The 26436-nt window shown below is 44.3% G+C and overlaps 1 protein-coding gene and 1 pseudogene across 1 annotated transcript in view; one reads left to right on the top strand and one right to left on the bottom strand.

Moving 5' to 3' along the window:
• Window positions 1-5902: 5902 nt before the first annotated feature.
• Window positions 5903-8235, bottom strand: LOC103004572 (fructose-2,6-bisphosphatase TIGAR-like; annotated as a pseudogene).
• Window positions 8236-8499: 264 nt separating this feature from the next.
• LOC130708142 (uncharacterized) overlaps window positions 8500-26436 on the top strand; it is a 154872-nt gene continuing 136935 nt past the window's right edge. The window contains exons 1-3 of the mRNA XM_057545785.1: window positions 8500-8545; window positions 16074-16218; window positions 23388-23477. Coding sequence (XP_057401768.1) covers window positions 16212-16218; window positions 23388-23477 — 97 coding nt within the window. The 5' untranslated portion in view covers window positions 8500-8545; window positions 16074-16211. The remainder of the gene's footprint in view (window positions 8546-16073; window positions 16219-23387; window positions 23478-26436) is intronic.

Here is a 26436-nt window from a genome sequence, read left to right on the forward strand (position 1 = left end):
GGCTAACTACAAAATCAGAAAAAAGTATCAAGAATACTGAAAGAATCAGTTAAAGGGACAAGTGATCTACAGCCAAGCACCATGTTTAAGACAGTGATTCTGAGCCTTTTTCGTACGTAGCACACTTCAAATGTGAGAAACATTTATGACATACTCAATGTGAGGTTTAAATTTTGTAGGACCTTGTGTGTATATTGCAGTTGTGGGCGGTTGCCATCTAAAAAATGGATTGTTGGTAAGTGGGCCTTCGGAGTTTGGAGTATAGTTGCCTGTGTTAACCGCATTGTTATGGAGGGTTAGGGTCTTAGGCCTGTGCCTGTCTTACTTAAAAGAGAGTATACTTCTATGCATCAAAGCATCGAAAGTTCCATCAGAAACTGCCTGGAGCCTCTGCCTGTGGCCTTGATGGCGCTGTCCGTCTCCCCCTCTCACAGGGCCAGTTTCCGCCTAGATTTCAGAGATGGCCACGGGGAGAGGCGGGTTGAGGCTCTTGTAAGCTGCCTCCGTTTCCCAGCGGGACTGAGGACGCCTAGCGATTCTTGGATGTTTGTTATGTGCTAGGCGGTGTTCTAAGCACTTAACAGGTATTTATTTACACTCCTTTAATCCTCACAGTAACCCTATGAGGTAGGTCACATTACTGTTTCATTTTACAGATGAGGAAACTAAGGCCTTGAGTGGTTAAATAACTTGCTCCAAGTAACGTATCTAGAAATTAGGGGAACCAAGATTAAAACCCAAGCAGTCAGGCTGAATGTATGCTCTTAGCCAATGTTCTGTACTATTAGACTCCAAAGAAACGTGATGAAGCATGCAATTTTCCTCTCTCTTGGCTGTTTCTCATCCTTTCAGATTACCCCATGCCCCTTATCTCTGCACACTTTCTACCTGCAGACTGCTGTCCTGGTGGGTACTCTCTGGCCCCCTTTGCTCAGAGATGCTCTCCTTAACCTGATCTCACCTGCGTGGACGTGTAGAGGGGATGGCGCCTAGAGGAGGAGGATTTTCCTGAATGAGTAATGATGGTGAGGCAGAAAAGCCGAAAAGAGAAAGGTGAGGAAAGAGAGGCGAGGGAAGGAAGATGAAAAATAAGGAGAAAGGTGAGAAGGAAAGAAAAGCAGGGAAGAGAGATGAGGAAAGAAGACTAATTTTAAAAAGGCAGAGCAGATGTTCCTAAGGGATGAATAATAACATCAGCACTGATGTGCTGACACCTCAGATGTCAAAAGCTGGCATGAGATTTTGATGGTATTAAAGTACCGTTTGGCCCGGGGCTGCCAGAGTATTGCCCCGGACCGGTTATCTCTCACCATGGGGTGCTAGCCAAGAATAGCTGAGCAACAGTTTGATATTATCTGTGGGTTTAAAAAAATTTTAGTAAACTTTCAACTTTGGATTTTAGCTGTGGTTTTGACCTCAGCCCCAATGCAGAGAACTTTCCTAAAAGCTGGGCTTGCTTTTCTCTTACTTTGTTATGAATTATTAGCTTTATACCAAAGCTGGCTTAACTGCCTTCTCTGTGTACTTCACCCCACCCGCAATGTCCAACCAGAGTTTTCTGAATTGCTTTGTAGAATCACCAAGAAATAAGGAAGAGAAACCACACTGACCTCTTCATCCTCCAACCCTGCAGAGAGCAGCCTGAGGTAGACAGAGGGCCCAGCCTTCAAGCCAGCTCCGATGGGCAAGACAGGGTTCTAGCCACACGGGATGAAGAAACTAAGGAGAATGAGCGAGATAGCTGACCCTTCTGCCAGGACAAGCTGCTCAAAAGGGAGAAATGAAAAAGCCATATCTACCTGCTCTGGGCTTGCAATGGACTCTGGGTCTCTGCCCACTAGCGATGTGGCCAAATCAGGGTGATGGGTTAGCCGGTCAGAGCAGTACCCAGGGTTCTCCGGAAAAACAGTTCTGACAGGAGATTGGCAGATACACAGATAGATTGGTAGATGTTTCTTTTAAGGAACTGGCTTACATGAGTGTGGTAGCTGCCAAGTTTGAAACCTTTAGAGCGAGCTAGGACGCTGGAGATTCAGGTGAAAGTTGATGCTTCAGTCTCGAGTCTGAAAGCTGGAATCTCAGGCAGAATTTCCATGTTGCAGTCAGAAAGCAGAATTCCTTCTCTGGGAAACCTCACAGGAGACCTAGTTGCTCGTTAAGGCCTTCGGCTGATTGTACGAGGCCCGCCCACGTTATGGAGGGTAGCAATCTGCTTTACTTAAAGTTTACTGATTGTAAATGCTAATCACATCTAAAAAATACTTATACAGCAGAATAGAGGCTGTTTGACTATACAGCTGGTTACCATAGTCTAGCCAAGCTGATACAGAAAATTAACCATCCTATACCCCTATCATGGGAGCGAAATGGGATTGGGCAGTGGTCCATGGGAGGAGAATCCACGAAAGCCGGGGAATTCCTAGAGACCAGCAGCAGCATTGCTAAGTGCCTTTGTGTCTTGTGCTTTGCTAGGGGTTCCGTGAATATTAACTGACTTCATCTTTAGTTATTCCTGTCCAGTTTTACAGGGGCTTGAAAACAAGGCTCAGCGACCTAACTCTCCTAGGGCCGCACAAACATATGTGGCTAAATTAAGATTTGAATTCAGGTGTGACACACTCCAGATTTCATGTTCTTCCTGCTTCTCACACACAAAAAAAGGTAGGCAGGGAGCAGTGAAAGAAAAAGAAGAAGAGTTACAAGAGACTAAGAGAGAATTGAGAGTCAAATCTCCAAAAGCGAGCGGGGCAGCGTTTCCTGCTGGCTTGCTCCTCATTTTCTTTCCTCAGGTCTCCTCTGCCCTGCACACCTCTGTTCTCACCTGAGAGTCAGAAGTCAGAGGAGGTGGTGGTGATCGATCTCCATGCTTATCTCTGAGTCTCAGCTCCTCAGTGGGGTTTTAGCTGAGCCCTAATGGTGAGATGAGGGCAGGCCTGGCTAATGGTAACAGGGCGCCCACTACAGACAGCTTTGTGCAAAGCACTTTACAAGCCTCATTTCACTGGCTACTCCCCACACTGTCCCCCCTTCCCCGCCCCCCTCCCCGCCGCCATTCAGCGCTATTATTAGTCTCATTTCACAGGTTAGATGCTCAATAACTTGCCCCGGGTTATACGGTGATGAGGTGTCAGAGCCAGTTCTTTGTGATGCTAGGGCTCGAGGTCTGGACCATTGTGGTTGCACGGGGGCGTCCAGAGGACGTGAGGGGAAGGGGAGAGGGAGGGCTGAGCCGCTTAGGGGTCATGCGGGTGGGGAGCGGCCGCCCTCCCGCATGTCCGTCGCCGGCGCAGAGCTCCACGTCTCCCCCCAGCCCCCCGGCAGGTATGTGCCCCCCGACGTGTGCTGCTGGGGAAGGCCTGCTTCTCCCGCCCACTGGACCGCCCGTGGCGTGGGGCTCCTGCCCCCCCTGCCAGACCTGGGGGCGCCCGGGGAGCTGAGTGTGGCCCGTCCCCTCAAAGGGCGTCTGGGCCAGAGGGTGGGGCAGAGAGGTAGGGGGTCAGGGAGGGACACTGAGGTCCGGTGCCTCCGAGGTGGAGGGGAAATGGGTGGAACTGGTGTTGATGGGGGGTGTGGGGGGCTGAGAAAGGGAGGAGCCCGACTGCCATGAGGAGATGGGTGGTGACGCCGCTGATTGAAACAAGGAAGAGAACCCTTTGCAGACGCTGGGACCGTACTTTTATATCACACACTTATTAGGTGTTATTGATTTGATGGGATTTTTTCTGAAAAAAATCACCCAATTCCTTTATGTGATAGGGAGATATAACTATATATAACTTTCCAGAATACATAGAGCAGAAATATTATTATTTGGCCCATAAAATCACGTTCCCTTCCTGCCTGTTTCAATATATTACTTTTCCTCCTTTCACATCATTCCTTTATCCTTCTCTGCTCTCTAGGGTAAGAAAACACACTTCTTGCTCTCTGTATGATTGGTTTGGCAGGTTCTTCTTGAATTCTTTGGACCCCAGGTGGAGGGTCACACTTACTTCTCATTGGTGATATCCTGCGAGCACAGTAGTGTGAAACCTCATCATGGGCAAAGCATTGCACTTGCACGCTTGTTGGAGCACACCCAGCTGGGCTGTATCTTGCTTAAGTCACAGATGAATGAGTTGTTCACTCAGGATGACACAGGGCTAACACTTAGAGCTGGGGGTCACTCTGATTTCCTTACCCACCCCCGTGCTCTGCCCCCGCCCCGCCGTGTTACCCACACGGGTGACCATCCGTTTGGGGTGTCCAGGAGGGGTCTGCAAACGCAAAGGCACTCGCTCCCAGGCGCCGCCGCTGTTCGCGGTGGTGGTCACGGGAGTGTGGAGCCAGCTGTGCCCCCTTGGAGCACACTGATGCCCAACATCACAACAAAGCCGTGGCTTCCACACTGGGGAGAAGGATGAAAATGCAGCCAGTCTGCTGAGTGGTCATGCAAACTTCAGGCCCTTTCCTGGCAGGAGGGGGTGGAGGAAAAAAGCCACTGGGCTGTGGGGAGTGAGGGAGCTGGCCTCCCAGTTCTGCTCGGGGTCAGCCCCCCCCCCCCCCACCACCCCGGTCAGTTTAGGAACGCACGGCTGCCAGCTGGGGAGGCACGACCTCGCCCGCTGACTCGGCCTCGCCCTGCGGGTCTGCTCCCGGCTCAGGACCGGCAGACGTCACGTCGTACCAAATCCCGCTGCGCTCTGGCTGGGACCCGCATCTCCCTCTCACACAGGCAGGCCAGCGCTCTGCTCCGCTCGCCTGCCGTGTCTGCAGCTGAGTGTCCCCAGTCTGAGGCCTCCGGCGTGGGCTGGAGGGGAGAGACAGGAGCCTCTGGATGACGAGAGGGATGACGGGCCTCCCTCCCAGAGACCCTCCCCGGGAGCTGCTGCTGCAGTGCTTTCATTCCTCCTGTTACAGCCTTGAAACCATTCTTGCGCTAAGAACTCTGGGAAGTACGTGACCCTTCTGTTCCTGTTATTTTGATGACCTTTTAGAGACTGCCATCCTTGGAAATATCTTCCTGTAAGTTATATGGGTTCCCCCTGCTCCATGAAACAAAAGCTGCTTCGGAAGCAGCCCAGCCCTGTGTCCCTGCGCAGTCGTCAGGAGGCCCCGCTCCCAGCTTCCCATCATTCTCCTGCCGGGCCATCTGTGTCTCACCCCCAGACGCTGAGGATGCCTGGCAGGGGCCCTGCCCACACAGCACCTCGCCATCCCAGGGGGTCCCAGCCTGGCTCACGTGCGTGTGTAGGTTTCCACCTGGCAGCGCCGATCCTGTCGGGGATTCATCTCCCGTTCCCAGCGATGCCTGTTCCCACCCTCGGTCTCTTCCCTAAGCCTAAGCAGGACATGCACGCCTTCAGCTGTCTACAGCTCAACTCGTTGGCTCGAGAACCTGCCTGTCCTGGGAGCCTATTTAACTTAATGCACTGAAAGCCAGAGATTTTTACATTCCCACTAGGATGAATAATACTGTGGGTGGACTTTTTCTTATTAATATTTGAATGGATTTAGGGTTAGAAGTGAGTGTTGGAACAAGTTATAAACAAATAATAAACTTAAAAACAATAAATATAAACCTCACTATCTCAGACAATACTCAGCTCTGTGCATGTGTGTGCATGTTTGTGTCAGAGAGAGAAGGAGAGGAAGAGAGACGAGGTCCTGCTTTTCTCTGCACAGTTTTTAAGTGAGGGGTCTGTTTGGCATGGTAACTATTTAAATCTTAAAAATAAAGAGGGTTTTAAATTAATCTTTACATCAAAAAAGTATACCATTTTCCCAGTCACATGAAAGAATGTTTTTTTTTCTTTTTTATGAGAATAAAGAAATAAAAGGTACTACATTTATTCTGTACAATACAGTGGTTACAAGTAACCAGATCTATCTATACATACCAATATAGAGCCCCAAGATACATGTAATAAGTGAAAATACAGAAGACAGCTTGATATTTTGTACATTTTAAAAACACCAGAACAATACCGTTCTTCCGTTATGACACTAGGTGGCCACGTGAAGGGTGGATGGGTGTACAGACTCGCAGTGCTGGCTGCCTCTGTAGAGAACAGGAGGAAACAGGACACTGACAGCTGCTTAAAGGAACTTGGCTTACATCGCAATGTGTTATTTCTTTTTAAGAAAAAAGGGGGGGGGGATATTACTTCTGGATGGCGGGGATGTGGACATTTATTATCTGTCCTTTTTGGTTACTTTCCAGCTTTTCGTCTGCGGTGAACTGCCTCTGCGCTCGACCACGTGCTCTGCTCCAGTACTGGCACGAACACGGGCAGCGCTGGACACACTAAGGACAGCATGATCCTGAACTTGAAATATGACCACACGTGATTTTAGCCTTAACTGACAGCCTCAGTCCTACCCTCTTGTGAGCTGAGACTCACAGCATTCATCAACGTGATCATTTAAAAGCAAACTGCATGGAAAACACGTTCTCCATTTCGATGAGGGCCTCAGAGCGACCCATCTTTTGTACAGAATTACGGGAACCAAACTCCCTGTTCTCTGGTGCCATCTGGTGGAAAGGAGAGGAAACCTCATCTGTACCTTCCACAAAAAAACCACGGTTCTCTTCAGTGAAGCCTCTTTTATTCTGGGGCTACTGTGAAGCAGCCGTTTACTGTCTTTAGCGCCATCTTCAAACTAAATTCTTCAGCCTACAGGTTAGATAAGAAAGATCTGCTCTTTTCTCTTCCTCCGCTCCGATTCCTTCTTTAAAAATTTTGTAATCAGATGATGCTTCTTCCTCATGTGACTATTCTGCAACCGCAATCCACATTCATCTGCATCTCAAACCCTCCATAGTAAACAATTTCAACAGTTGATTTTTGTATTAAACATTGTCATTTGCTTTTACATAAACTATGACAGCACCTATTTCTCCTTTAAAGGACTTTTTGAATATAACATTGTCACATAAATATAGAGTGGAAATTACAAATAGTTCCCTCTTCTAAGAACTGGATGAGATAGTAAAAAAGAAAACATACAGTATCTTACCAAGAGCCAATAAAATAGGCTAGATTTTTCAGACATTAAAGAAAAATACCAAAAAAAACCCCAGGATATTAAAAAAGCAAAAAACCCCATAGTAACAGGATTATTAGTCCCCCAATTTGCAATACTGAGTTCCTTCATCCATTGGCGGTAAAATTACCCTGGGAAATTCCAACTGTACTCACTAAAAAGAAGTCAATTCCCGATGGTTTTCCGTTAGTGTTTCATGTGGCTCTGATTCCATTCGAGCTTTATAACCTGCTATAACGGACAGCTTTTTAACTGTTTCCAAGTCTGCATTAGCAGAGAGTGGAAATAAAGTCAAAGGCGCTCCCTCAGAGGCTCATATTTTTTTAGATTTCGATGCAGATTTAAATTTAGTGAGTTTTGGTCACCCCGGTCAGGTGGCCCTGTAGGTTCACACACACTCTGGGTGGTTGGTTTCACTTCTCCTTTCTCAAAGTTTATGATGAAGATGCTCATCCCTGTATTGGGGCTGACTGATGTGAGTTCGGACCTGCTCAGGGTCACCAGGAAGGAACACTTAAGGTCGGTCAGGAAATAATCCAACAGGCTTCTCATGTAGGCGCCGTGACTCACAACTAAGACACTGGCCATTAACCCTGGAGCGCCGCTGTCCGAGTTAAACTTGGAGGCACAGTTTTTCCCTAAAGGAAATATCTCTGCCAAAGAACTTTCCAGACAGTCGCTCGGGGCTTCTCGGGAAAACTGTTCATTCTGACCTTTCAGGATCAGCTGACAAATTCAAAGAAGTCTTTTCCACTCATTTTCACCTGGTCCAAGGTCTTTCCTCCGGGCGGTGTGAACACAGGGCACTCCTGCCCAGCTGCTTTGGCCATGGCCCTTAGCTCACTCAGTGGCCAGCCTTCTGCAACCCCGTATTTCCTTTCTCCAAGTCTTCAATCATACTTTACTGTCATATCTTTGCAAAATTTGCTCTTCTCCAAAATTCCATGCACGGTCTGCTTTGTCCTCATAAGATCACTGGAAAAAATGTGCGTAAACTTCAGATTATTAAGACATATACCAGCAGCAGCTGCTTGTTTAAATCCAGTTTCTGAAAGAGGCTCATCTATTCATTGTCCTTGAAGTATTTTCTCCTTGCTAAGTCTTGTGTCTCCATGCCGGACCACAGTCAGACCAAAGCGCGTCATCCCCCTGGCGCTGGGATAGAGTGAAACAAAGACCTTGCGCGCCGCCCGCACCCGCCCTCGCCGCCGGGCACCCGCTCCCGCAGCGTCCCGCCGCTTCCGCACCCGCCACCGGCCGGCTCCACTGCCATAGGCCGAGGCGGCCGCCACGTCACTCGCGGACGGCCAATCAGGGTGGCGGGGGGCCTGAAAGAAGAATTTCTGATGGCTGCGGAGCAAATAGAAGTTCATGCTGCAAAATAGGGAATGGGATGGTTTATTAATTCGTGAGATCTCTAACAGATGCTTAAAGTGTTAATATTTTCCTAATGCAACCCACAATGGTTTAAATCAGACCTCTTCTGAAATCCTCAGAGCCACTTAATTGCTGTGTGACCGTAAGCAAGTTAGAGTACCTACAAGTTGGGGAAAATAGTTCCTACCTTAAATGAGTTAATCTATATGCAGCACTTAGTACGAAGCTTGGCAAAGAGCAGGGATTATGGGCTTTTTAATGACTATTCTGAGAAGGAAAAGTTGGTTGCAATGTTGTCATTTTATCACAAGAGGGCAGTGCTAGAATAGAGAAAGCAGGACATGCACTTGGTATTAGAAATGGCAAGAAGTTTAACAGTACTGTTCATGTATTTCGTGGGATCAGAGAATGGGGCTTCACTTGGCCTTGGTCATCACTTTATTCATCCTCTCATCCGTCTCTATAGAGTTCTCTGGCAATTTTTAGCCAGATTTTGCAAAATGATCTCTTACTGGTTCTCCCCCAAAGTAAACTGCTTTTATTATTTTTTTTAAACCCTCTCTGTCTCTACAACAAAGATGTTTTTAAGTGGTACATATTTGTGTATACAATTTGGAGGACAGGCATGTTTCTCCACCACTTGGCTTTCTGTGTCTTTCCCTGTCTTTGTGTTTTTGCCTGATTCCTCGGTTCATTCTCACTTCACCCCATTATTTTCAGACATAGAACATTGCCATCATTAGGAAACATTTTCTGAATACATTTATTGAGTCAATAAAACGGGAAAGGGGCCAGGTCCACAGTGCTTGTCTGTCATCTCTTACTATCAGTACTTGTCTATGCTCTGGTCACACTCTGTTAGTATCTGATCAGCGTTTATTTAGCATTCTGCATGGGGCATCTGCGTACTGTATTTAGTTTTGTTGTCACGTAATTCTCCGTTTGGGCGGAGGTGAGAGAGAGCCGCGGTGCAGGACAGACTTGCTCTCCGCTAAAATGGGCTGGCCTCCCTGATTCAGTTATCAGATGCTAATGCTAGTCCATTCTCACGGCACGTTCTGCAGCCAGCTTGCCTGATCTTGTTAAGCTGTGATTCTAGAGAAGTGCTCTCAAAGTAACAGACTTTGTGCTGTTTGTTAGGAAAGAAACACCTTTGTCTTAGAAGCGTTTTCCCTTCATGCTTGGCAGTAAATCCTTTGGACTGCACATGTGCTCTGATGTCTTGACAAATTCAGAGACAAATTTTTATTTACTACAAGGATTTGGAGCACCCCGTAAATTCCAGAACTAAATTCAAACTCATGAAATAAACCTAGGCACTACCAGATTTAATGGCAAGTATTGCCTATAGGCCTAAAATAAAAATTGTCAAAATATTTTTTTTGTAATAACTTATGTTTCAAGGGCTACACACTTAAAGACAGATTTGTTCCTTGACGTTAACCCAGTGTGTGTCCATAACAATAAATCTGCGGTGAGACATTTAACTCTTCTTGAACCATTAATAGGGAAGTGAGTTAAATATGTATAATAAAATATCTAATATCCCTTAAAGTTATAGGACAGTCAAAAAAACTGATGTACTTACCACAGAGAATTCTTCTATTTTATTGTTTTAAATTTCATCAGAATGTCTAACTTGTGCAAATTGGATTTCAGCAGCTGCTCACAGACATCATTTGCAAGACCTATGTTTATTAGCGTGGATATCAGTCACACACAACCATGGGCTTTCTTAACACAGTTCCCATGTTCATACTGTAGTTAGTTATGAAACAAAGAAAATGCCTCCTACGAGAATACCTGCTTTAAGAAAACCCAGTATACTGTACTCCAGATGTATAAAGCAGATAAATTAAGGGGTGATTTGTTGCCGTACAAAAGGATTCTCAGGATTCGTCAGAAGGGTTCCTTTGAATACAAGCTCCCCCAGAGAGCTGACGTGTTTTGCAGATCATTCACATCACTTGACACCCAGACTGGGGGACAGAGAAACTCAGAATTTAAGTGTTGAAAAGCCATCATTAATTGGAGATGAACACAAAATGAATATAGAGATTCTCTGTTACTTAAATAGTAGAAAACTCTGATTTGCTTTTTAGAAATGTAGATGGTCTTATTTATACGCATGTGTAGATTAAGTCAGAAATAATATCTTCCATTTTTTATGGAGCAACTACTGTTTGCCAGGAATCACATAGGACTATTACTTACATTGAATTCTGTTAATAATCTCATGAGAAAGATTGTGTGCATTCGCAAATGAGGATACTGAGGCACCTGGGAGCCTTCTCCCCAAAGCCCAGGGTTAGTAACTGGCAGAGATGAGCTTTGAATCTGGTCTGCAAGGTACATGCTCTTCTCCCTGGGCTGCCTGCAGGGGATTTTCCCGCTAAGCGTGGAGTGTGCTGACCCTGCTGCCACCAGGTGTGTAGCCTTGGATGCTCCCTGCCTTCCCGCAGGGCTGGATCATTGACATCTGTGTTAACTTTCCTAGCACCAACTTTTATGAGTGAAGATAACCAGACCCCACCTATTCCGCTGAAACCCATACCACACCAAGACATTGCTCCTGACTTCCGTTGGTACCAAGCTGGGCAGGAGGAGAAGCCGGAAGCTAGGGGCTGCCTATGGTGGAGGTGGCTGCCATCTCGAGGGCCTGAGCAGGGGGTGCTGGGCAGGAGTCGAGGGGCAAGCAGAGTGCTGGAGAAGCACAGCCCCCAGGTGAGCAGGTGAAGGGCTGAGGCAGGTCTAACGTGATGGGTAGGGCTTGGTCATGGGCAGGGAGGCAGGAAGCAGGCCCAGGGATGGAGGTGGGAGGCCAGGCAGGCTGACGAAGAGGCCTGGTGTTGGAAGGATGCCCGAGGGGAGCCGGGGCGCAGGGAGGCTGTCAGAACAAGGCAGTCTGTCACTTTGGGAAGAATTAGGATACCAGGCAGGTTATCAGGGCAGAGACGCAGAAAGATAGGAACCCAGTTTCTCCAGCTGAAGTAGGCACTCTGTGATCAGAACTGGGGCACAGGATCAGAGTGGGAAAAGCAGAAATGTGGATGTGATCCTTAGTTTCTGGCTTTGATTCTTTATATTTCTCCTGTTGAGTAAGAGGATTGGTGCCCCAGCCTGGAATAGATTTGATCCTCTAGATAAGGGTCAAGTGGGCCCCACTATTGGAATTGGAGGGTTAGAGGGAGAGCAGTGCCAAATGTGGGTATTTTCCTGGCGATATGGAATTACTAGGTGTTCAGTAAATCTGTAAATTGGCTGATTGAAAAAAGAACCTGTATGGAGTAAATTAATACTTCAATCAATCAATCCAATTAATCAATTTTCCTACTGAGCCTTGGAAAGAAGTACTTAAATTTCATATAATAGTTTAAGAAATACATGGGAGCTAATTAGGTTGACTAGTGTCTAGTCCCAACTCTTCTAGACAGTTCGTTAGTCACGTTTGGGCAGATTATCGAACATCTTTGAGCCTGATTTTCCTCAACCTATAAAATAGCAATAATCCCAATGTTGCAGGATTGTTTTAATACTACCATCAGTAAGAATATCCACAATTTATTAAGCATTTCTTTTGAGTCAGGCGCTGTGCAGAGGACTTAAATACATTATCTCCTTTAACTGCTGTGAGGAATTAAGCAGACGTCATAGTCATAACACCTGGTCCAGTGCATGGCATATAGTACTCCACTCACATGTGTGGAGACTCATGTGCATAGTGCTACACAGGAGGATGTGTATTATTAAGGGTGAGTGGGTAATTAAGGGTTTAGATGGTAGGAGAAGGAGTGATCAGGTGGACTGATGGATGAGAGAGAGCTTTATCAGATCCAAAGAAGAAACCAGGTATCATATCAGTCATATCAGTAACCTGCCATAGGTAATTCTTTGTTTGAGAGCCCATCACCCCTAGTCATATAGTAGCACTGGCCTCAGAGACCCGGTGTGCTTTCCTAAGACAATGAAGTCTTCCCAGGTGTCACCCAAGGGCTACTGCACGTAGAATGTGTCTGATGCAAAGCAGTCAGTGATAAGCTGGAATCTGTCAGTATTACAGAATCTTGCTGGGAATATTGGTTCAGCCCAGTACCTCCCCAGAGGTCTCAGTGTAATTTGGGACTCACAGCCATGTTTAACCCACCCAGTCTCTTGTTTCCCCAGAAGCCAACCTGGAGACAGGGATTTGGCTGCGTGTGGTTTTTATGGAGGAGACCCCAGGAAACACTCTAAGGAAGCGGGGAATTGAGACGAGGAATGAGGAATGCCAGCAAAAGTGTGTGGATAAGGAGTTCAGCTGTGGGCAGCTGGGGTCACTCCTTCTGGGGACCCTCTAAGAAACCGTGCAGGGTAGGAAGCTGGGGTATTTATCTTCCTACGTTCATGCCCCTCTGGTGGAAGATGCATGTTACAGGCATGAACTGCCCAGCGCTGTCCTCTCAGGCAGAGCAGTGCAAGTGACAGGGGAAAGCACAGGTATGTGTGGGCACTGTCCAGAATGCAAGGATGCCTTCGAGGGTAGGGGTGGGGTGGGGGAATCAGGCAGGACCCCAGCAGCATCTGCTAAACACATCTTCGTATTTGAAGACACTCAAGTTTTTAACTCTTCATCTCTGAAAGTCCTCAAAAGAAATTGCCACCTTAATGTAAAATAAGACCTTCCTTCACTGTTGATGTTTCATCATCTTTGCTGATTGCTTTCTTCAGCCTCTGTCACTGTAAATATTTCCTTTTGGGTAACCTTTCTGAACATTAATCTGCAAATGAGCAGAAAATAAGAGTCCTATTTAATAATTATTGAGACATGAGCAGATCTCTAGAGCCTGTATGAGCTTAAAAGGAGTAACAGAGTTGCATTCAGAAACTGACACGTGCAGCTACTGGTGAAAGCGTGCAGTGAGCATCTCTACAGGGTTTCAGGCTTGCAACTCTTACCTACAGGGAGGGGTCTGGTTAGCTGGCAGCGTGGACCAAAATAAGAGTCCTTCTGCCACACCGACTCACATTCATGCTGTGCACAATTACCCTATCTTTGAATTTACAAACTGAGAGACACATACTGGTTCTGCTACATGAGAGAAAATTTGAATGTCAGTGTCCTTATTTGATAATTATTTTCTAAACACAGTGCACAACGCCCCCCGGAATTCAAGTGTAAACAAGGCCTGGCCTCCAGGGACTGTAAAGAGAGTGATTCATCTTTAGGGTGAAGATGGTCTTCTTAGGACTTTCTTCTTCCCTGTGCCCAATTATCCCAGTGCCCAGTGCACACTTCCCAAATCCATTCAGATTCCTAAGTAAATTTGTCCTAAAAATACTGAGTCGGCTGATAGTCAAGTTTGGACTTGCAGGTAACACTTCTTTCAGGTGAGGGTTTACAGTCCTACCTTCAAGACCGTAGCTTGTTTTTGTAATCCCTGTCCTTCCATTTGGGAAGATCAAGTGTGAAAGAGAAGATGAAGGAAGGACGGATCCCACACTCAGCTTCGGTGGGAGAGTGTGGGATACTGGCTGTCAGCCGAGGTGCTGGATGAAATGACCGGGCTGGTGTCTGTCTGCACGCGGAGGTCCTGACAGTGAGCTGCACCGAGAAGGCGCTTGGAAATACTGACATGACTGAATGTTGTTACCTGTGATGAGGCAAGGGTCCTGTTAAACTCTCTAGCGGAAATCCAGGAATAATTTCAACCTTTTTTCTTTAGTACAGGAACTGCTCATTAGCAGGAAGACGGGCTCAAGTGACTTTCACAGCCTGTGTCTTACTTTGTGTACCTTTGGTGACATGTGGTGATGTGTCAGGGATAGAAGGTGAGAAATGCAGAGGACAACTTGATCCATAAAAATCTGCAGCTGGGGGCTTCCCTGGTAGCGCAGTGGTTAAGAGTCCGCCTGCCAGTGCAGGGGACAAGGGTTTGAGCCCTGGTCTGGGAAGAGCCCACATGCTGCAGAGCAACTAAGCCCGTGAGCCACAACTACTGAGCCCACATGCCGCAACTACTGAAGCCCGTGCACCTGGAGCCCGTGCTCCGCAACAAGAGAAGCCACTGCAATGAGAAACCCGCACATCGCAATGAAGAGTAACCCCCGCTCACCAGCAACCAGAGAAAGCCCGCATATAGCCACGAAGACCCAACGCAGCCATAAATAAATAAATAAATAAATCTACAGCTGGGTCACAAATAACAGATCTTCATAGTTCTTTTGCATTGTAGTTTGTGGATAACCATAGATAATTAATCTACGTGGATAGTGGCAGGAGTAATATTTATGGTTCATCCTTGTCAGGTTTTAAAATAGAAATTTACACTGGAAAGTAGAAATTAGGCTAAGAGAATTCTTTCTGAAGGGTTCAGATGATACAAAAAAGATGAAGTAGGCTGGTGGGATCCTCAAGCAAACATGATAGCCTAGAGAATTTGTGAAAGGCTGTGATTTATCGTAATCCATCTTGTGCTTTTACTAGAATTTGAAAATTACTCAGAAGTATCTAATTTGCTGATTACTGGTATTTCAGCTCTGGGGATATTTTTCTGACTGAATTTGTTGGCAGCTCCCTTTCCGGAAAATTTATTAGCAAGCCATTTTTACATTTCCCCATGATCTTTCATGCTCTTTTGAGATATTTTTGATTTTATTTTCCTGAACACAGTTTTATACGGTCATATCTGTGCAGAAGCAATTTGGTATCATTCAATGAACTGGGTTTGTATGGGCGTTTGTCTTAGTAATGTATAAATAACATTTGCCTATTATCGTGTATTAGATGCATGAAAGGAAAACTGTGCTTTCTAACTCAGGATTACCCTTGTGTATCTCCCTTAGTTGATAATGCCTTGCAAAATTAATGTCCACGTGATTTTTTAAAAAAATAAATTTACTTACTTATTTTATTTTTGGCTGCACTGGGGCTTCGTTGCTGTGCACGGGCTTTCACTAGTTGTGGCAAGCGGGGGATGCTTTTCATTGCAGTGCACAGGCCTCTCACTGCGGTGGCCTCTCTTGTTGTGGAGCACCGGCTCTAGGTGCGCAGGCTCAGTAGTTGTGGCGCAAGGGCTTAGTTGCTCCGCAGCATATGGGATCTTCCCGGACCAGGGCTCGAACCCACATCCCCTGCATTGGCAGGCGGATTCTCAACCACTGCACCACCAGGGAAGCCCTGTCCGATTCCTTTTATGTGACGTTCTAAGACTGGTGAAATTCTTTTATGGTGTTGGAAATCAGAACGTTGATTGCCTCTGAAAGGAGAGTCCTGACTGGAAAGGAGCATGAAGAAACTTTCAGGGGTGATAGAAGCGCTCTGTTTCTTGATTTGGGTGGTGATTATATGGTGTATATATTTGTCAAAACTTGCTGAACTGTGCAATTAATTTGAGTGTTTTACTGTATGCAAATTACAGTTGACCCTTGAACAACATGGCTTTGAACTATGCGGGTCCACTTACAGCAGAGTTTTTTCAATAGTAAATACTACAATACCTCATGATCTGTGGCTGGTTGAATCTGCTGACGTAGAAGAGGTGGATACAGAGGAACCACGATTTACTCAGATTTTCTACTGAGTGGAAGTTTGGCACCCCTGACCCCCGCATTGTTCAAGGGTCAACTATATACTTCAGTTCAAAGAAAAGACAATGTTTACTTTTCTAACGACCAGTTTTGGGGATTCTTAGGATGCAGTGCCCATCTGTGCTCTGGGAAACGGGACAGCCTTTGGAGAGTCCATTCTGGATGCCACACCCCGCCATTCGACCCTCGTTACTGGGGAGCAGCGAACTGCTCCGCATCAAGCAGAAGGACTTCAAGGCACTATGCAAGGTGAGCCCCAAGGCTGCTTTGTCAGTTAACGTGGTTGCAGAAGAGAAAGGGAGCTGCCACTTGGATAATGACATTATAGTCAAGCCTTAATGCGTTCTGCTTCGAGCCGGTGTATGGAATTTAATTTTCAAAACTTGTTTTTGAAATGAGTGTGTAAAAAAGCCATTTTGACACAAGACATCCTTCTTTTTTTTTTTTTTTTAATTTAGTGAGTACTCAGTTTTCTGTCGCTTGACATGCCTTATAGTTATTTCTTGAATGACCATAGTGTGTTTTATGTATTTCCTTCCGCCTATTCCACGGATGTATTCTTAACCAGGGAACAAAATACTTGGATGTTTTCTTTGGCGTTTTAAAAATCATCGTCGACATGTTCCCTGGGAAAGTGGAATGAATGGGGTTAACATCTGCTTCATTTAAATGCTTTTAAAAATGAGGTGCCCTGTAGTAAGGTGCGGGAAATGAGGGACGTAAAGATGACTGGTTACATGCCAACTTCACAGTGCACAGGGAGCACAGCAGTGGATGGATGGGTCTGGTGGCGTGTGCATTTCCCATTTCTCACCAGCGCCCCTTAGGGTACTGCGAGGGGCAGGAAACAAATCATCTTACATGCAGTGATGGCAAATGGAGTGCTTAGAATGGAGCTCATTCCTTTTCAGTTCTTCAAGCTTCTGATTTTAACCTGTGGTTGTTCCTTATCTTTGTCCTCGATTCAGTATGTCCAAGTGTTAACCCATCGAGCTGGCCGGCTTCGCCACTTGTCCCTGAGTGGCTAAGATATTAAACTTGATCTAAAAAGAATTTTGTGTAATCAAATAGTTTCTTCCAGAGCCAAACAAATGACACATGCTTTAAGGGAGCAAACCTGCAGGTGAAAGAGTGCTGCTTTGCTTTCAAAGTCCTGCAAAGCCTTGGAAGGCCTTGGCGGTGAAACCTGTTACTTTTATTCTTGGCAGTAGTGAATAAATTGCAGGGTTATTTGTTTGAAATATTCCTCTTAGAAAATATTAAGGAGCTCCAACTGGTCTGTAAAGTTCAGAGACAAAAGCGAGTTTTAGGAAGGCAAAGCTAAAGTAGGTTTGCATGAGGTGTGTGCAGAGAGGTTTTCTGTCAAGTAAAAGGGACCAAGCAAGCTTGAGGCAAATAAGCCACTTTTTGGATCTTTCACTTAAAAGGTAAACTGAAAAGTCTTTTCCAAAAATAAAATTTGGAAAACTGGTTGATGACTCCTACTTGTGATGTATGTCATTTTAATTGCTTTTGTCTGTGATGACTTATTCAAGTTGCTGGTCAAGGAGAGTTTGTGGCAATATTTAAAAATTTATTTTAATTAGGAGGCCTCAGTGATGTGAAAGAAGTTCCTGAGAAGCAACTGCTTGCTACCTGTAAACATTTTTAAAAATTTATTAAAACAATTTTCAAACATACAGAAAATCAAAAAGGATAATACAATACACCCATACACTCTCACTTAGTTCAGCAGTTGTTAACATATAGCCATATTTGCTTCATCTTTTTTTTTTTTGCTGAACCACTTTAATGTAAATGACAGACATCATGACATTTCATCCTAAACATTAGCATATATCTCCAAAAAATCAGAATATCCTGCTACATACCCATAATACCATTATTTCACCTACAAAACTAAATAATATGCTAATGTCATCTAATACCCAGTCCACAGTTCAAATTCCCCATAAATATCTGTAAATAAATAAATTTACTACATAAGCATCTTATATTTGCTTTATTTCAAATGAGGTTCAAATAAAGAACTGTGTGTTACATTGGATTGTTATATCTAAGTAGTTAAGTGTAGGCTTGGAAGTTTTAATTAAGCCATTTATTAATACCTAATCCAAGATTGTGAGTATTTATGATTGCTGGTGGCTCTTAGAATAAAAAAATACTGATTTACTGTCCAATTCCATGAATTTCTTCTCAGCACACACAGTCTAAATTACAGTGGTTAGAACAACAACGAGGGCTTTTTTGATTTTCTTCCTGATTTTCTAACATTGTATATGAAGGTACTTTCAGGTCAGCAGCATGTTTTGACATCTTTACCTGGAGTATTCCAAATACATGAACTTGAATGGGGAGATGTGTCCAGTGTGTCCAGAGAAGTAGATTAGAGAGGGACTTTCCATCAAACTTACAGAGACGCCACTGAGAGGTCCTGGCACTAGTGACCTACACCTGTTTACCTGTGTTCCAATTGCATGAACATCATTCTGGCCAAAAACTTTCCTTCATTGTGGACGTGTTTGAGCATGTCCACAAATACACACTTGTGAATAAATTATTTGAAATTTAAGACAGCAGTGAAACTGGAGTCTTTAAAAACAAACCTCAGAATGGGAGAAAATATTTGCAAACGAAGCAACGGACAAAAGATAAATCTCCAAAATATACAAACAGCTCATGGAGCTCAACATCAAAAAAACAAACAACCCAATTAAAAATGCACAGAAGACATTTCACCAAAGAAGGCATACAGATGGGCAAGAGGCACATGAAAAGATTCTCAACATCTCTAATTATTACAGAAATGCAAATCAAAATTACAATGAGGTATCACCTCACACCAGTCAGAATGTCAATCATCAAAAAATCTACAGGCTTCCCTGGTGGTGCAGTGGTTAAGAACCCGCCTGCCAATGCAGGAGACACGGGTTCGAGCCCTGGTCCGGGAAGATCCCACATGCCGCAGAGCAACTAAGCCCATGCGCCACAACTACTGAGCCTGCGCTCTAGAGCCCATGCTCTGCAACAAGAGAAGCCACCGCAATGAGAAGCCCGCACACTGCAACAAAGAGTAACCCCTGCTCGCTGCAACTAGAGAAAGCCCATGCACAGCAACAAAGACCCCGCGCAGACAGAAAAAAAAAAAAAAGAAAGAAAGAAATCTACAAACAATAAATGCTGGAGAGGGTGTGGAGAAAAGGGAACCCTCTTGCACTGTTGGTGGGAATGTAAATTGATAAAGCCACTATGGAGAACAGTATGGAGGTTCCTTAGAAAACTAAAAATAGAACTACAGTATGACCCAGCAATCCCACTACTGGGCATATACCCTGAGAAAACCATAATTCAAAAGGACTCATGTACCACAATGTTCATTGCAGCTCTATTTACAATATCCAGGACATGGAAGCAACCTAAATGTCCAATGACAGATGAATGGATAAAGATGTGGTACATATATACAATGGAATATTACTCAGCCTTAGAAACGAATGAAATTGGGTCATTTGTAGAGATGTGGATGGACCTAGAGACTGTCATACAGAGTGAAGTAAGCCAGGATGAGAAAAAGAAAGATCATATATTAATGCATATATGTAGAATCTAGAAAAATGGTACAGATGAACCTATTTGCAGAGCAGGAATAGAGACTAGATGTAGAGAATGGACATGTGGACATGCGGGGAAGGGGAGGGGGGATGAATTGGGAGATTAGGTTTGACATAAATACACTACCATGTGTAAAATAGATAGCTAGTGGGAACGTGCAGTATAGCGCAGGGAGCTCAGCTTGGTGCTCTGTGATGACCTAGAGGGGTGGGATGGGGGGTGGGTGGGAGGGAGGTCCAAGAGGGAGGGGATATGGGGATATATGTATACATATAGCTGATTCACTTCATTGTACAGCAGAAACTAACACACGTTATAAAGCAATTATATTCCAACAAAAAGAAAAAGAAAAAAAAAAAAGAAAAGCAATATTTTAAATTTGTAGTCTGACTCATGCTGCAACAAATGTGATTTCTTAGCTGTGATAGTTACCCAGAAGCTATTGTGATTTTAGCCTAACCAGGACATATAGTATCACAGAGAACCATTGCTTGGATATAGTGATTGATCCAGTAACATTTATTCCCCAAGTGTGTCTGTGGCCTCAGTAAATGTTGACTGACAATTTTTTATGCTTTCTTGGATACAAAACTAAGTGGTAAAAATAAAAAATATGTGACGGTTTCTGTCTTAGGAAAATAATGCAATTTTTTTTTAACATCTTTATTGGAGTATAATTGCTTTACAATGGTGTGTTAGTTTCTGCTTTATAACAAAGTGAATCAGTTATACATACACATATGTTCCCATATCTCTTCCCTCTTACATCTCCCTCCCTCCTACCCTCCCTATCCCACCCCTCTAAGTGGTCACAAAGCACAGAGCTGATCTCCCTGTGCTATGCTGTTGCTTCCCACTAGCTATCTATTTTACGTTTGGTAGTGTATATATGTCCATGCCACTCTCTCACTTTGTCACAGCTTACCCTTCCCCCTCCCCATATCCTCAAGTCCATTCTCTAGTAGGTCTGTGTCTATTCCTGTCTTGCCACTAGGTTCTTCATGACCTTTTTTTTTTCCCTTAGATTCCATATATATGTGTTAGCATACTGTATTTGTTTTTCTCTTTCTGACTTACTTCACTCTATATGACAGACTCTAACTCCATCCACCTCACTACAAATAACTCCATTTCATTTCTTTTTATGGCTGAGTAATATTCCACTGCATATATGTGCCACATCTTCTTTATCCATTCATCTGTCGATGGACATTTAGGTTGTTCCCATGTCCTGGCTATTGTAAATAGAGCTGCAGTGAACATTTTGGTACATGACTCTTTTTGAATTATGGTTTTCTTAGGGTATATGCCCAGTAGTGGGATTGCTGGGTCGTATGGTAGTTCTATTTTTAGTTTTTTAAGGAACCTCCATACTGTTCTCCATAGTGGCTTTATCAATTTACATTCCCACCAACAGTGCAAGAGGGTTCCCTTTTCTCCACACCCTCTCCAGCATTTATTGTTTCTAGATTTTTTGATGATGGCCATTCTGACCGGTGTGAGATGATATCTCATTGTAGTTTTGATTTGCATTTCTCTAATGATTAATGATGTTGAGCATTCCTTCATGTGTTTGTTGGCAATCTGTATATCTTCTTTGGAGAAATGTCTATTTAGGTCTTCTGCCCATTTTTGGATTGGGTTGTTTGTTTTTTTGATATTGAGCTGCATGAGCTGCTTATAAATTTTGGAGATTAATCCTTTGTCAGTTGCTTCATTTGCAAATATTTTCTCCCATTCTGAGGGTTGTCTTTTGGTCTTGTTTATGGTTTCCTTTGCTGTGCAAAAGCTTTTAAGTTTCATTTGGTCCCATTTGTTTAATTGTGTTTTTAGTTCCATTTCTGTAGGTGCTGGGTCCAAAAGGATCTTGCTGTGATTTATGTCATAGAGTGTTCTGCCTATGTTTTCCTCTAAGAGTTTGATAATGTCTGGCCTTACATTTAGGTCTTTAATCCATTTTGAGTTTATTTTTGTGTATGGTGTTAGGGAGTGTTCTAATTTCATACTTTTACATGTACCTGTCCAGTTTTCCCAGCACCACTTATTGAAGAGGCTGTCTTTTCTCCACTGTATATGCTTGCCTCCTTTATCAAAGATAAGGTGACCACATGTGCGTGGGTTTATCTCTGGGCTTTCTATCCTGTTCCATTGATCTATATTTCTGTTTTTGTGCCAGTACCAAAATGTCTTGATTACTGTAGCTTTGTAGTATTTTCTGAAGTCAGGGAGCCTGATTCCTCCAGCTCCATTTTTCGTTCTTAAGATTGCTTTGGCTATTCGGGGTCTTTTGTGTTTCCGTACAAATTGTGGAATTTTTTGTTCTAGTTCTGTGAAAAATGCCAGTGGTAGTTTCAATTTGTAAACAAGAATATTTCTAAGAGTAATGAATATTGTTGAAGAAATAGTTTTACATCTGTCTCTTAATTTTCAGTGTTTTATTTCTTGATTCTATCAGATATGTTGGCAGTTGTTGGACTGAAAAGCTTTTTCGCTATTTCTTTTTTTTTTTTTATTTTAATATTTTATTTATTTATTTATTTATTTATTTTTGGCTGTGTTGGGTCTTCGTTTCTGTGCGAGGGCTTTCTCCAGTTGCGGCGAGCGGGGGCCACTCTTCATCGCGGTGTGCGGGCCTCTCTTGTTGCGGAGCACAGGCTCCAGACGCGCAGGCTCAGTAATTGTGGCTCACGGGCTCAGTCACTCCGCGGCATGTGGGATCTTCCCAGACCAGGGCGCGAACCCGTGTCCCCTGCATTGACAGGCAGATTCTCAACCACTGCGCCACCAGGGAAGCCCTCGCTATTTCTTTTTACTGCCTCTTTTGGACTGTGCAGGGGGAAAAAGCCCTTATCCATGAATAATCTTTCAAGCCACTATGAGAATAGGAATTCTTGAAATAACAGCAGCTTAGTCTTTGCTGATGTACTTTTAAAAAGGTAAGTTGGAAAAATATACTTCTCAGAGACATCTGCTCCTGCTTGAACAGATTTGATATTCCTATCTGTCTTGGGCTGTCAGAAAAATTAAAGCCAAATACTTAAAACATAATATCTTAGAACAAAAATCTCAGAAGCCTTTTGGTTGTGTTTTAATATTTTATTTAACATGCAAACAATTTCAGCCTACATTAATGGTAGGCTTTCAAGATGGACCGGTATTTTGTATCCATGTTTACTGGCCCTGGGTGATGAGGTAGAACTGCATGATCCATCCTCAGATGGGCAGTCCCTGGCCTGCCTGTTAATGCACAGGGACCGACACCCTCATCTGAGGATTAACTGGGGCCTAAAAGCCAAGGGACTTGCTTTCTTCCAAGTCGGACGATTGCACTTACTTTTAACAACGTTGGAGCTTGTACTGTAGGGTTACTTCCCAGGCCAGAAATTTGCATCAAAGGGTTAAGAAAAATACATCCAAAAATAAACATGAAAGCCAAGACTTCATGCCAGGAACTCCAGCCACACACATCCTGTTGGCTGGTTCTCTTGCCTCTCTCCTCACAGTTCTGCTTCTTTTAAAGCAAGTGGAAGCTGGTCCGGTCACTTGGACCTTGTGTCTGCACTAGAGTCTCACTCCGCTGTCCTCAAGCCTTTCCATGGGGTGGTGAAGTGATTCAAATCCAGAGAGGAAGGGAGTGAGGTTATTAGGAGGCAACTGCAGTTACAATATATGTATATAGAAAGTCTTTTCCTATTGCCTTTGACAGCACGAGCTTTTTTGGAGAACCTCCAGCCCCAGTTTTCACTCTGTGGACTGAGATCCTCTTAACAGTAATAGATACTAACAGGAAATTATCCTCGATGAAGGTGCATGTTGCTGTCCAAATAAAGGACCACTCTTCACTGGATGTCTGAGAACACTGAGAAAAAGAAAAAGAAGGACGTGTGCCCTACCAGGTCAGAACAGATCTTTTTCTATTCTTATTGGGGAAATATTACATGTCACGGTTTGCAGTTTGGTTTGAGGAATTATACTCTAAAACATCTCTGGCCCTTCTAATTATATTCCAGCAGACCTGAATATGTACCGCAGCACTGACATAATTTGATTTCTTCTTTATTTGTGGGGGGGCAGGTGTGTGTGTGGTAGTGGGGGAGTGGTGGCTCATCTTTTTCTGACTGTGAAGGACGTGTTTATTTAGCCTTATGATCTGAAATGTTTCTAGAAGTTATTTGTTCATAAGTAGGCAGAGTTACATTTATCACATTAATATTAAATATACATATTTATTTGGTGAATGGCATATATTAAAAATGAATTTGGGGCAGGAAAATAGATTGAGAGTGATGGCATTTCACCCTCTGGATGCCTGCTAGGTTCTTGCTTGCAGCTGTCAGATATGAAGTCCTTAGTGTTTATGGGAATTCTGTTACATTATTGATGACTTGAAGTCCTACCAGCTCCAAAAGCTATGATCTCACTCTTTCTCAGAAGATGATCAGGGGGTCTGAACAGATCAGAGCTTGGCTGACAGGTGCCAGGAATGCCTAGATGTTGTGGGTAGGCTTGGTGGCAGGGTGCTGTAAGCAGTGCATTCCTTCTCAGCTGGTGCACCTTTGGGTGTTCGTTTCGGGAGTGTGCAGTGGATACTCACATCTTTCAGGAGCTGCTGTTAAGAGAGGTTTTGAAATCCTGCCCCTGGTCGTGCATGTGCCAGCACGCCGCTGACACCTCCCCCCCACCCTCTCCCTGCACTCCAGTCTTGCAGTGGCCCTCTTCACTCTCTCAGCTCACCCACCGGGCTGCCTTCCTGCTAAAGAGCTGCTCGACTCAATGTTAATTGAGGCCACTTTGAAAATTTCATCTCTAGAAGCTTCTGTCATATTCAACAAACATACTTGGCTCCCACCATGGGAAAGTGCAAAGTGCACCACATCTGTCTTTCTGGTTTATGATCTAGTGGAGAAGACAGACAAGCATAAACACAAATCACCCTGATATGAGACAAACTGAAAATACTATAAGAAAGACACATATGCTGAAGGGCATATGGCAGAGGGCAGGGAGAGATTCATTTCCACACAGGCTGTCATTTCATCCAAAGACAAAGAGATCTGGTGAATTCTTGTGGGGCTAAGAAGCCTCTTTTCCAGCATCCCTAAAGGACTGGGGTCAGTTAACCAAATTACAACATTTGAGGCAGCCTTCACCCAAAGGACACAGAAAGGGCTTCCTGACTTGTGTTGTGCTGCATTCCGCTTTCCCCTCCTGCCCTGGGCCCCTGGACAGGCTTGGTTAGGGTCTGCCTGCCCTCTGAGGGTGTCATGTGTTGTATTTCCAAATGCCTGGCTTTGTGTTTTGTTTGTTTTTCAGTCATCATCTGCTCTGAGGAGATGCAAATCTGCCCTGAGGTTTAACGGGTCTCCTGGGCAAAGGCAGTTCCAGTTGAGAAAACTTTTAAGAACTTGAGACTTTCAGAAGGAGCTCATTGTAGGTATGGGCTGGGGATATTGTTAAGCTCTTTATGTGTCAGGAGCCCTGTGGTCATGGCCAAATTCTACTCCTCTGCAGTCTGTGGGCCACCATGGAGAGGTTAGGGCTCAGTCACTGGGGCAGGGTGTCTGACACCAGGCAAGGGGCAGCAGGAAATCCTGTCCCAAAGTCGGCAGCTCAGAATTCTGGCAGTCTTGCCCAGGTTGATCTAACTGACCTCACTGTTTTGAGCTGTTTAGATCAGACCAATAAATGTAAGACAGACCTTCTAAAGGCTATGGATGTGGCTGACTGGTTTGGCCTGACATTTTGATCTATTCCTGGCTTAACCCAACTTTGCTGAATGACTTTTTGGAAAGCTCTCTAGCTTGCTGGGCCACCTATTTGTAAAATAAATGTACCTTTACTTAAGTCCTGCCTTGCTGACAGCAGTGGTCCAAGTTAATGTTGAACCATAGGTGCCTTATGAGTTGAAAAATTTAGTGTCTCCCCTCCTCTTTTGGTTTGCAAATTCAAGAAGAGCCCCAAGACTGTGTGAATGGAAAGAATAAAGTATAGGCAACAGCTCGTATTGTATCAAAATATATTATTCAATAGGCAAGGACTTTTTGGTATCTTTCATCATTTGTAATTGTAATTCTTAAAACTAGTTTCACATTAGAATTACCTGGGGAGTTATTAAAACATTCCCACGCATGGACCCTCTCTAGACCAATGAAACCAGAATCCCTAGAAGGTGGGACATGGGCATGATAGCTTCTGAAAGCTCCCCCGGTACACCTCATGGGCAGCCAGGGCTGAGAACCCCTGTCTTCCAGCACCAGGCTCTGGTGTCTACTCTGCCACTCTGCACTTGCTGCTTTTGCGTGTACCTAGCCGGCATCTTCGCCCCATGCTAAGGCTCTATGACTGAATAACATGTTTGTTCCTTACTAGTCTGTTAAATTTCCCATTGGAATTATTCCTTCCCTCATATAGACATTCTGCTTCCAAGTTGGGGTTTCTGCCAGATTTAAGTGATAATGGCTATCCGTACTTTAGAGACAGAGTGAGTGGGATTTATTTGAGGCTTTGTGATTAGAGGTGACCTATGCGGTCTGGTTATTAGAAGTGTACGAGTAAGGTGCAAAATCACCCCCAAATTCCAATCCTACAAGCACATGTTCTCTTAGTTGTTAGAACAATGGTGTTGGCATACATCATGTGGCTCCTGGAAAATCCCACTGTGCCCTTGTGAGAGATAAAAGTGAAAAAGACAAGTAATAGCTTAGGATTGTAGGGAATTTTCATTGCAAATTGGAATGCAAATTGCCTGTACAAATGTACAGAATGGGGCAAAGCCTTTAATCGGCATTTGTATCTTACTCAGCATCAGATGTTTGATACTAGAGAGAAACCTTACAAATGTACAGGATCGGCGAA

The sequence above is a fragment of the Balaenoptera acutorostrata genome, chromosome 4, assembly GCF_949987535.1.
Source record: "Balaenoptera acutorostrata chromosome 4, mBalAcu1.1, whole genome shotgun sequence".
NCBI classification, from domain to species: Eukaryota; Metazoa; Chordata; class Mammalia; order Artiodactyla; family Balaenopteridae; genus Balaenoptera; species Balaenoptera acutorostrata.